The 12,947-nt window shown below is 40.4% G+C and overlaps 1 protein-coding gene across 1 annotated transcript in view; it reads left to right on the forward strand.

Annotated features, from left to right (window-relative positions):
- Positions 1-695: 695 nt before the first annotated feature.
- The window catches only part of tcerg1l (transcription elongation regulator 1 like), a 162,931-nt gene continuing 150,679 nt past the window's right edge, over positions 696-12,947 (forward strand). Inside the window, exon 1 of the mRNA XM_063003929.1 lies at positions 696-917. Coding sequence (XP_062859999.1) covers positions 708-917 — 210 coding nt within the window. The 5' untranslated portion in view covers positions 696-707. The remainder of the gene's footprint in view (positions 918-12,947) is intronic.

The following is a 12,947-nucleotide window of genomic DNA, read 5'->3' on the forward strand; positions in this document are numbered from 1 at the left end:
TGTAGTGGTCATGGGAGAGTCATGACCATTAAAGAACAGCATGAAAGGGGGCTAACAAAGCATGCAGAGAAACAAATGGACTACAGTCAGTAATTGTAGAACTATAAAATGATTCTATATGGTAAGTGGAGCTGATAAAATGGACAGTGAGTGTAGAAACAAGGAGGTGGTTTTAATGTTATGGCTGATCAGTGTAGATGCCACATAGCACCAGGGTACTGGAGACTTAATTTGGATCGTTATCTCTAAGTCACTGTCTTTAAAGAGTCTTGCAGTCTGGTTTTCTCTCACCCTCAATTGCATACAGAAGGTTGAACAGCTGCTTTAGATTTTCCTGAGCAGTGAGTGAATAAGTTAATGTGTCATGCTCTGCCTTGTGTTCAGCATTTCTGGGTGGTGCCAGTCCCACAGTAGCCATTATCAGGAGACAACCATCACTGAAAATGAATCAATAATTGAAATAATCAGTAAAAATGAGACAGTAACACTGGCTTGGACAGTAGATCAGTAGTGTGCCCTATTCAGAATATTTGATATAATCTACATGCAGCCTAAAATGCCTCATGTAATTAAAAAGCTTAACAGTATACACTCAAATGCATGATGCTGATGATTTGGTACCATTTTCTATCTGTGTACCAGCAAACGAATCCTTGCAGTAGGATGCAGGGATGATGCCTGTCCGGCGCGTGAAAGCTCAGCCACATATGTGGCCCCTGGGCACAGAATCTCCTCAGTGGGTATGGACAATCCCCAGTGCTTCTGGATTATGTACTCTGAGCTCCTCTCATCACGCACCTCTGCTTGCCTCCCCAAGACCTCCAACCCCTCCTCTGCGTACTCTCACCAGCTGGCAGTTGTCCTGTGATCCCTTTTTGCCTCAACTCATCAGCCCGATTCCACTGCCAAGTATTCAGGTAAAGAGTTACTTTTTTTTACTGCTGCTTAAGAGTCACGTTGTTCACACATACACCGCTAAAAACCCATGTTTAATAAACATCTACAGCATTGTTCTTCCTTGTAATTATTATTACCTGTTACTGTCATTAAAAGTGTATAATGTAAATGCATCATCCAAAGTGCATTTATGTAATATTGCTGAATTTTAAAGGTACATTTTAGTCTTTCCCAGGTGAATGATAAATACTACATATAGAGATTCACCCTTTAGCATACCATTTAAATTATAAAGTTTAGTTTACAATACTATCAATACAACCCGCAGTATTACAATCAAAATTATTTAACCTTCATTGCAAACTAGGCTGTTTGCAATAAACCAATCCAACAAGAACAATTTAAATAGCTCACCACAACTAATTATTCAATTATTGAACCACCTGAATAGAATCCCACATTTTGCAAATCAGTTGTTGTCTCAAGCACACCTTGTTTGGTGTAAATGAGCTTCATTGACCTGTAAAAAGCCATTGTCTTAATCCTCATCCTCAATCCTGGCATGAACTAAAATGTAAATTGCATGCCAGGTCTTCTTCTTTAACATCAGTGCTTGACCTCCCAAATATATGCAGTGTATCACAAAAGTGAGTACACCCCTCACATTTCTGCAGATATTTAAGTATATCTTTTCATGGGACAACACTGACAAAATGACACTTTGACACAATGAAAAGTAGTCTGTGTGCAGCTTATATAACAGTGTAAATTTATTCTTCCCTCAAAATAACTCAATATACAGCCATTAATGTCTAAACCACCGGCAACAAAAGTGAGTACACCCCTAAGAGACTACACCCCTAAATGTCCAAATTGAGCACTGCTTGTCATTTTCCCTCCAAAATGTCATGTGATTTGTTAGTGTTACTAGGTCTCAGGTGTGCATAGGGAGCAGGTGTGTTCAATTTAGTAGTACAGCTCTCACACTCTCTCATACTGGTCACTGAAAGTTCCAACATGGCACCTCATGGCAAAGAACTCTCTGAGGATCTTAAAAGACGAATTGTTGCGCTACATGAAGATGGCCAAGGCTACAAGAAGATTGCCAACACCCTGAAACTAAGCTGCAGCACAGTGGCCAAGATCATCCAGCGTTTTAAAAGAGCAGGGTCCACTCAGAACAGACCTCGCGTTGGTCGTCCAAAGAAGCTGAGTGCACGTGCTCAGCGTCACATCCAACTGCTGTCTTTGAAAGATAGGCGCAGGAGTGCTGTCAGCATTGCTGCAGAGATTGAAAAGGTGGGGGGTCAGCCTGTCAGTGCTCAGACCATACGCCGCACACTACATCAAATTGGTCTGCATGGCTGTCACCCCAGAAGGAAGCCTCTTCTGAAGTCTCTACACAAGAAAGCCCGCAAACAGTTTGCTGAAGACATGTCAACAAAGGACATGGATTACTGGAACCATGTCCTATGGTCTGATGAGACCAAGATTAATTTGTTTGGTTCAGATGGTCTCAAGCATGTGTGGCGGCAATCAGGTGAGGAGTACAAAGATAAGTGTGTCATGCCTACAGTCAAGCATGGTGGTGGGAATGCCATGGTCTGGGGCTGCATGAGTGCAGCAGGTGTTGGGGAGTTACATTTCATTGAGGGACACATGAACTCCAATATGTACTGTGAAATACTGAAGCAGAGCATGATCACCTCCCTCCGGAAACTGGGTCGCAGGGCAGTGTTCCAGCATGATAATAACCCCAAACACACCTCTAAGACGACCACTGCTTTATTGAAGAGGCTGAGGGTAAAGGTGATGGACTGGCCAAGCATGTCTCCAGACCTAAACCCAATAGAACATCTTTGGGGCATCCTCAAGCGGAAGGTGGAGGAGCGCAAAGTCTTGAATATCCGCCAGCTCCGTGATGTCGTCATGGAGGAGTGGAAAAGCATTCCAGTGGCAACCTGTGAAGCTCTGGTAAACTCCATGCCCAGGAGAGTTAAGGCAGTTCTGGGAAATAATGGTGGCCACACAAAATATTGACACTTCAGGAACTTTCACTAAGGGGTGTACTCACTTTTGTTGCCGGTGGTTTAGACATTAATGGCTGTATATTGAGTTATTTTGAGGGAAGAATAAATTTACACTGTTATATAAGCTGCACACAGACTACTTTTCATTGTGTCAAAGTGTCATTTTGTCAGTGTTGTCCCATGAAAAGATATACTTAAATATCTGCAGAAATGTGAGGGGTGTACTCACTTTTGTGATACACTGTATATACAGGCACAGATTTCCACAGACAGCCACTTTGCTCAGTGCTTGGCTTGAGCAGTGCGGTAAATCATCATCAAAGTGAACCACGAGACGAATGTGCATTTGTTTGATATAACCACCAAATCCACTCTATCCATGGATCCAAGTATCCACATGTACACCGATCAGCCATAACATTAAAACCACCTCCTTGTTTCTACACCCACTGTCTATTTTATCAGCTCCACTTACCATATAGGAGCACTTTGTAGTTCTACAATTACTAACTATAGTCCATGCTTTGTTAGCCCCCTTTCATGCTGTTCTTCAATGGTCAGGACTCTCCCAGGACCACTACAGAGTAGGTATTATTTGGGTGGTGGGTCATTCTCAGCACTGCAGTGACACTGACATGGTGGTGGTGTGTTAGTGTGTGTTGTGCTGGTATGAGTGGATAAGACACAGCAATGCTGATGGAGTTTTTAAACACCTCACTGTCACTGCTTGACTGAGAATAGCCCACCAACCAAAAATATATCCAGCCAACAGCGCCCAGTTGGCAGCGTCCTGTGACCACTGATGAAGGTCCAGAAGATGAACAACTCAAACAGCAGCAATAGATGAGCGATCGTCTCTGACTTTACATCCCCAAGGTGGACCAACTAGGTAGGAGTGTCTAATAGAGTGGACAGTGAGTGGACATGGTATTTAAAAACTCCGACAGCGCTGCTGTGTCTGATCCACTCGTACCAACACAACACACACTAACACATCACCACCATGTCAGTGTCACTGCAGTGCTGAAAATCATCCACCACCTAAATAATACCTGCTCTGTGGTGGTCCTGTGGGGGTCCTGACCATTGAAGAACAGGGTGAAAGCAGGCTAAAACAGTATGTAGAGAAACAGATGAACTACAGTCAGTAATTGTAGAACTTCAAAGTGCTTCTCTTTGGTAAGTGGAGCTGATAAAATGGACAGTGAGTGTAGAAACGAGGAGGTGGTTTTAATGTTATGGCTGATCGGTGTATCTGTGTTTAGCTTTATTGTCTTTACTGTTTCACTTTTAAACTTGTGTTAACTTGTGTTATAGCTTGTGGTGCTTATACACTGTGAGAATCAGCTTTTCCGAGAGAGTCTAAAACGCTCATTGTAAAAAAGTTTATCATGGTTTTATGTATTAAAAGAACAACATAGGAACACTAAACTTCTCTTAATTGTTACTGGTCATATGTTTTCTCCACTAATTAAAATCCTCTGTTGTTGTTTGAATATGATAAGTCACATTAGGTTTTGTTTATGTGAAGCATTGTTTGTACTGCCTGAGTCACTTTCACCACGTCATATCAAACAGTTCATCTAATTGGAGGCGCTTTGAAAAGGTCAGCGGCAAACTGGGTCAAAGTTCAATCAGGTGAACTTTGCGCGCCTAGGCAAGCACACAAATCTTAGGGAGATGCAGCGGCAAGCTAAGCATCACCGCTCCACTCTATAGAGACAGTTGTGGCCTAGTGGGTAAGGTACTGGACTAGTAAGCCAAAAGGTTGCTGGTTCAAGCTCCACCACTGCCAGGCTGACACTGTTGGGCCCTTGAGCAAGGCAAATCCCTTAACCCTCAATTGCTTAGACAATTTACTGTCACAGTACTGTAAGTCGCTTTGGATAAAAGCGTCTGCTAAATGCCGAAAATGTAGATGTAAATCTATAAGAAAAAAGGGCACGGTCTGCGCATAAGTGGTTTTGCCGCTTCTCATGTAAATGCACCCTTACATTCACAATACAGGGCTAACTATATTAATGGCTATGGTTTCAAAATAGAATGTCTTACAAGCTTGTAGTCAGGTGTCCACATAATTTTGGCTAAATCTTGTATACTATTTTTATCCAAAGTGATCTAACAAAGTAGGAGTTTGTCCAATTCTTTAAGCATGTGAGTTCACTTTGTATGTGTTATTTTGGCACCTTGTCCTAAAGTCAGAACCAAAGGAACTAAAACTGGCATTACTAGATGGAGTGAAAAATTCTTCTAATTTTCATCATTCAAGGATCGTTGCTCATTGTGAGTCTTTGTTAAACTCCACATTAAACCTCATTAAATCTCATATTTTCCTGTCATGTTTCATAGTCTTTGCAAGACTTAGTGAGTTAGACCACTGCACAGTGCCACTCTTGGTAATAGGCTGCCCTTCAGGCCAGCATTAGCATACAGGGCATTACAATTACGAAGCATTATAAATGGGGTTAGATAGGGTGCAAAGCTTAAAGAGTGCAGTTATCCTTCATGCAGATTTTCTGTCTGGCCACTAGAGGTGCTTCACATTACCTCCTACCATGCAGCAAGGCAAATAATCAAAGCAAGTGGAGGTTAATAGTGGGTGGAAAAAAGTGCCATTTATGAATAAAATCAAAACAATTGCTTTAAAAAATGCACTGTAAAGACCCCATGCTCACATCCCACCTGACACCACCCAGAGGAAGAAAATCAATTAAAATAAATATAGTTCTACAGTCGAACTTGTTCATAAAACTTTCATTAAAATGTCTTTGACACGCCTCATTTCTTTGGCAGTTTCTTCCGGTGCATATTTGGTCTTCCCCTCTTCATCTTCCATCTGTTTTTTTTTTTTTTTTTTTCACCATATTGGGGAAACCTTTTTTATCTGTTAACACTGTCATGCTAACGCTAACTGGCTAACTATTTAATCTGCACAATGCTCCATAGTGCTTTTAGTGGCGAACAATATTATAAGATTTGCTGCCTTTTGAAACCTGCAGCTGTTAAAATTAAGTATGTTACGGTATGCCGGTATATAAAAAAAAATCCATACTGTATGAGGAATGAAAGACGGTATACCTAATCTACCATCATACCGCCCAGCCCTATTTAACAATGAACAAGACCAAACAATGAACAACAGGTATCAAGCAGGCCACTCTAAACATGAAGCTTGACACAAACTAAGAGTACAATAAAGACATGGCAGGAATACATAATAATAATTGGACAAGAAACAGGGCTTACACAAGGAACCAGGAAACAAACCCCATGATAAAGTGCTAATGCTACACTAATGCTAACCTGATGCTAATGGTAATCTCAGCATGCACACATAGAGCCCTAAACTATCTTTATCACTAATCTACACAAAATCAAGAATACTAAACCATATTAAGCTAATTGTTAACACTGAGAAGGAACCAAGGACCAAACACAAGTGGATACAAGGACAAGACAAAGGCTAAACTATGGCTGTGGTTAAACAGACACCAGTTAAAGCACATGCCTCTCAAACAGCCAGAGTAAATAAGGATAGCAACATCTGCAACCGACATCAAAATAGTTTAGAACACAAGGGTACTTAATACACAGGACAATAATTGAAACATGAGAAACAACTGTGGGTCATAAATGTATTTTTGAAATAACATTTTAAAATATCTTGTACCTTTTTAAAGACCCACCCTATTTCAAACTGACTTCAAATACGATCTCTTTGCTTTGATTGTAATACTGCAACTTGTTGCAAAAATCTGATTTTGTAACAGATGGCACAGCTGGTAGTAATGCACAGCTCTAGGCTCTATTGTCTGTCATGCTCTCTATGCGTCTGTGTGGGTCTCTTTTTGGCACTTTGGCTTTCTCTCACCTTCCAGAAACATTACAGTTAAAGAACTGGCTGTTCTAAATTGACCATAATTGTGAATGAACTTGTGTAAAGCCCTGTTATGGACTAGCACCCTGTCCAATGTGTGTACCCACCTTACCACAGTGTTGATGGAACTGCAACCCTTATCAAGGTTAAGTAGGTATTGTCAGATACATTAAATGTTGTACCATGTTATAGGCCGCTCAGGTGGCGCAGCGGTAAAAATACACGCTGGAACCAGAGCTGGAATCTCGAATACATCGTATCGAATCTCAGCTCTGCCTGCCGGCTAAGGCTGAGCGGCCACATGAACAACGATTGGCCTGTTGTTCAGATGGGCTGGACTAAGCCCGATGCACTGTAAGCCCGGATAAGTTCAATCTACTTTAAAAAATTGAGGAAACCGGTTGCCTTAAAAAAGTTAAGTAATGTATAATGAGAACTTGAGTTAGCATAACTTAAAACATTAAGTTATTACACCTAAAAGGCAAATTGATTAAACTTTCTTTTTTTTGTTATACCAACTGCTTTTCCCAATAATTCTACTTAATATCTTGAGCTCAATGGAAAAAACTATTGATTTTTTCTTAGTTTTCATGTTAATTACATTTTAAATATGAATGACAAATGTTTATAGAGAAACAGACACAATTATAAAATTATTTTTCTTTATTTCACTTCAGAAGTATTTACTTAAAATACAACATGTCAAGAAAACATCTTTAAAACTGTACAAACTGTATATAAAGTTCTGATGAAACACAAACAGCTCCTCACAGTAACCATGAACCTGTAAAACACAAAGAAACAAGAAACAGAAGTATTAAAATCAACATTAATAGCATTAATTTAAGGATTAAAATAAAGCAAGCCAGCACACTCTTTGCTTCGTATGAAGGCTAGCATGCTAACATGCTAGCATGTAGCCTAAATACGGCAAATAAAGCAGCACTGTTTGATTATTTAGTGTCAACATTAAGATCATTTATTTTAAACAAAATTGTTAAGTTAAGTACAACACTTACCAAAATTAGACGGAAGATGAAAAAGCCCCATCAGACTGGTGTACATGCTACTCAAAAATAGCATAATGAGGAAGAAAATGTTTGTCCACTTAGTTTAACAAAGGTTCCACTTCACAAAAGACATTTCAGGAAGACAAGTTTACTTTTGCAAAAAGCCTTCAATGAAAAGTAAAAAGTAATTTGCAACAACAGGTTTCAAAAGTTAAAACAAATGGCTGCCTGATTCACCAACAGCAAGCTGAAAAAAGGCGGACTTACATGTAAATGGTGGCGTTTTTCTGTTTTATTACCTTAACTTAACTTTTTTAAGTTAATCTCATAGAAAAGTAATTTTTTTTGTTTAGTAAACTTAAATCTTTTAGCACATTTAAATGTGTACTCAAATTAGTACAATGTACTCTGCATTTTATAGTAGAGCAAAAAAACTTATAAATAATTTATGTACAGTGTATCACAAAAGTGAGTACACCCCTCACATTTCTGCAAATATTTCATTATATCTTTTCATGGGACAACACTATAGACATGAAACTTGGATATAACTTAGAGTAGTCAGTGTACAGCTTGTATAGCAGTGTAGATTTACTGTCTTCTGAAAATAACTCAACACACAGCCATTAATGTCTAAATAGCTGGCAACATAAGTGAGTACACCCCACAGTGAACGTGTCCAAATTGTGCCCAAATGTGTCGTTGTCCCTCCCTGGTGTCATGTGTCAAGGTCCCAGGTGTAAATGGGGAGCAGGGCTGTTAAATTTGGTGTTTTGGGTACAATTCTGTCATACTGGCCACTGGATATTCAACATGGCACCTCATGGCAAAGAACTCTCTCAGGATGTGAGAAATAGAATTGTTGCTCTCCACAAAGATGGCCTGGGCTATAAGAAGATTGCTAACACCCTGAAACTGAGCTACAGCATGGTGGCCAAGGTCATACAGCGGTTTTCCAGGACAGGTTCCACTCGGAACAGGCTTCGCCAGGGTCGACCAAAGAAGTTGAGTCCACGTGTTCGGCGTCATATCCAGAGGTTGGCTTTAAAAAATAGACACATGAGTGCTGCCAGCATTGCTGCAGAGGTTGAAGACGTGGGAGGTCAGCCTGTCAGTGCTCAGACCATACGCCGCACACTGCATCAACTCGGTCTGCATGGTCGTCATCCCAGAAGGAAGCTGACGCACAAGAAAGCCCGCAAACAGTTTGCTGAAGACAAGCAGTCCAAGAACATGGATTACTGGAATGCCCTGTAGTCTGACGAGACCAAGATAAACTTGTTTGGCTCAGATGGTGTCCAGCATGTGTGGCGGCGCCCTGGTGAGAAGTACCAAGACAACTGTATCTTGCCTACAGTCAAGCATGGTGGTGGTAGCATCATGGTCTTGGGCTGCATGAGTGTTGCTGGCACTGGGGAGCTGCAGTTCATTGAGGGAAACATGAATTCCAACATGTACTGTGACATTCTGAAACAGAGCATGATCCCCTCCCTTCGAAAACTGGGCCTCATGGCAGTTTTCCAACAGGATAACGACCCCAAACACAACCTCCAAGATGACAACTGCCTTGCTGAGGAAGCTGAAGGTAAAGGTGATGGACTAAACCCAATTGAGCACCTGTGGCGCATCCTCAAGAGGAAGGTGGAGGAGTTCAAGGTGTCTAACATCCACCAGCTCCGTGATGTCATCATGGAGGAGTGGAAGAGGATTCCAGTAGCAACCTGTGCAGCTCTGGTGAATTCCATGCCCAGGAGGGTTAAGGCAGTGCTGGATAATAATGGTGGTCACACAAAATATTGACACTTTGGGCACAATTTGGACATGTTCACTGTGGGGTGTACTCACTTATGTTGCCAGCTATTTAGACATTAATGGCTGTGTGTTGAGTTATTTTCAGAAGACAGTAAATCTACACTGCTATACAAGCTGTACACTGACTACTCTAAGTTATATCCAAGTTTCATGTCTATAGTGTTGTCCCATGAAAAGATATAATAAAATATTTGCAGAAATGTGAGGGGTGTACTCACTTTTGTGATACACTGTATGTTGTACTAAAAATGTTTGATTAAATATAAAGTCCGGGCTTACAGTGTGGGGTATCTCTCTAATGACTGGTGCAATTACGACCTCGGCTGGCTGATTGATGGCGCCTGCACAGAGATGGAAAAAGAGTGCTCTCAGGGTGTGTCTCTCCATACACAACGCTGAGCTCATTGCACTCGTCAAAGTGTAGGTGATAAGATGCATACGCCATGCTGCCCACGTGTCGGAGGGGGTGTGGGTTAGCTTTGTTCTCCTCAATCAGAGCAGGGATTGGCATTGGTGGAGAGGAAGCATGATGCAATTGGGCAATTGGACGTGCTAAAAAGGGAGAAAAAGGGGAGAAAATGCATAAAGAAAAATATTTTTAAAAATGTTTTACCATGTTATGATATTAAATATTTTGAAATGTAACGTTGTTAATGTTTTATTTTTCAGTTACATTACTATTTTTGTCAAATAATTTATTTGCAAGTATAGTAATTTGCATAACCTGCCAGTTTTTATACAATAACGTTAAATATGTTTAAAATGAAGTAATAATGTGAACCATTTGCTTATTAAAAGGAATGTACTGTAATTAATTAATGTAATTGAGCCAAACAAGATTCGGAAAATAAAGACACGTGTACATTGCATTACACATGGCTTTGAGTTTCTGATTGACTCACACTGTAGTGAGGAAATGACTCAGCTGGGAAGGGGTATGTGTCACAAAGTGGTACTTCCAGCAGCTAAGTGTGGTTAATAATGAGTACTGTGGAAATACTGTAGATCAGCTATAGTGCAGAGAAGTGATTTTACTCTAGACCACTGAGGATCCACTTTACGCCCACATTACTTTCCAGCAACATTACTGCAACATGACTGACATGCAGTATATAAGCTTATAAAGTATAAATCCACACTTTATACCAACATGTCATAAATACACTAATGCTGATGTCACATAGGCCTACGGTCACAAATTGTAATATTACAAATAACAAGCAACTTTAAATATTATATGTATTTTTAACCTTTACCTTAACATAACCTTCAGAACTCAATTAAGTCTTTTAGAAACAGGGTTTGTTTTTTTGTTCTTTAACCATTTAGTGATTTGTAAACAAGTACAGTAGACCCTTGAGTTACGAACGGTTCACCATACGAACATTTTGGGTTATGAACGATCTTTTTCAACTTAACGTACAAACAAATTTCGGATTACAAACCGAATTTGGGAAACACGTGACGTCACGAACAAGTATATATACAGTGAGCGAACATTCAGACAGCGTACTGTGTTTTTTCGGTATTTTCTTTACATTTTGTAAAATTTAATATTAAAATGTCCCCAAAATAAGGTGTGGAAAAAGCATAGTGTTGAGAAAAATCTGTTACATTTGTTGTTGTACAGTATAATTACTCCTGCCAGTAGCTGTCACTGTGTATCAGACAGAGGGGACAGTGAGTGAGAGAGAAGAAGGAATTCGGCTCAGTAAAGTATTCTTTCTTTCGTGCAATTAGATCTGCAAAATACCACACTATTGAAATAAAGAAGGAAATGATAGAGAAATATGAGGATTACTGTTTTTTCTTGTAGATACATTTCATAAAAAAAGAAGGAAATGTATTATGGTGTATGGTACAGCACACGTACTGTACTGAAATGTGATGTGTGTTTTTTATGTACAGTACTACTGTTTATTGTTGTTTATTACAGGAATGTCTATTTTATAATTTAAGATTTAAGGGAAAATATACTTGTATTTACTGTATACAGTGGGGGAAATAAGTATTTGATCCCCTGCTGATTTTGTAAGTTTACCCCCTTACAAAGACTTGAACAGTCTATAATTTTTATGGAAGGTTTATTTTAACAGAGAGAGACAGAATATCAACAAAAAATCCAGAAAAAAACATTAAACAAAAGTTATCAATTAATTTGTATTTAATTAGTGGAAATAAGTATTTGATCCCCTACCAACCAGCAAGAATTCTGACCCCCACAGACCGGTTATGTGCCCATGAGGCACACAAATTAGTCCTGTCCATGTATAAAAGACTCCTGTCACAGAATCAGTTTCTTCCGTTCAAATCTCTCGACCACCATGGGCAAGACCAAAGAGCTATCAAAGGACGTCAGGGACAAGATTGTAGACCTGCACAAGGCAGGAATGGGCTACAAGACCATCAGCAAGAAGCTTGGTGAGAAAGAGACCACTGTTGGTGCGATAATTCGAAAATGGAAGAAATACAAGATCACAGTCAATCACCCTCACTCTGGAGCTCCATGCAAGATCTCACCTGGTGGGGTAAGAATGATTCTGAGAAAGGTGAGGTCAGCCCAGAATTACACGGGAGGAGCTTGTCAATGATCTCAAGGGAGCTGGGAGCACAGTCACCAAGAAAACCATTAGTAACACACTTCGCCGTAATGGATTGAGATCCTGCAGTGCCCGCAAAGTCCCTTTGCTCAAGAAGGCTCATGTACAGGCCCGTCTGAAGTTTGCCAATGAACACCTGAATGATTCAGAGAAAGCTTGGGAGAATGTGATATGGTCAGATGAGACCAAAATTTAGCTCTTTGGCATCAACTCCACTCGCCGTGTTTGGAGGCAAAGAAATGCCCGGTGGGGATGGTGTTCTTGGGGTCATATCCAGCATTTCTCTGCTCCCAGCTCCCTTGAGATCATTGACAAGCTCCTCCCGTGTAATTCTGGACTGACCTCACCTTTCTCAGAATCATTCTTACCCCACCAGGTGAGATCTTGCATGGAGCTCCAGAGTGAGGGCGATTGACTGTGATCTTGTATTTCTTCCATTTTCGAATTATCGCACCAACAATGGTCTCTTTCTCACCAAGCTTCTTGCTGATGGTCTTGTAGCCCATTCCAGCCTTGTGCAGGTCTACAATCTTGTCCCTGACATCCTTTGATAGCTCTTTGGTCTTGCCCATGGTGGTCGAGAGATTTGAACGGAAGAAACTGATTCTGTGACAGGAGTCTTTTATACAGGGACAGGACTAATTTGTGTGCCTCATGGGCACATAACCGGTCTGTGGGGGTCAGAATTCTTGCTGGTTTGTAGGGGATCAAATACTTATTT

Source organism: Trichomycterus rosablanca, chromosome 10 (genome assembly GCF_030014385.1).
Source record: "Trichomycterus rosablanca isolate fTriRos1 chromosome 10, fTriRos1.hap1, whole genome shotgun sequence".
NCBI classification, from domain to species: domain Eukaryota; kingdom Metazoa; phylum Chordata; class Actinopteri; order Siluriformes; family Trichomycteridae; genus Trichomycterus; species Trichomycterus rosablanca.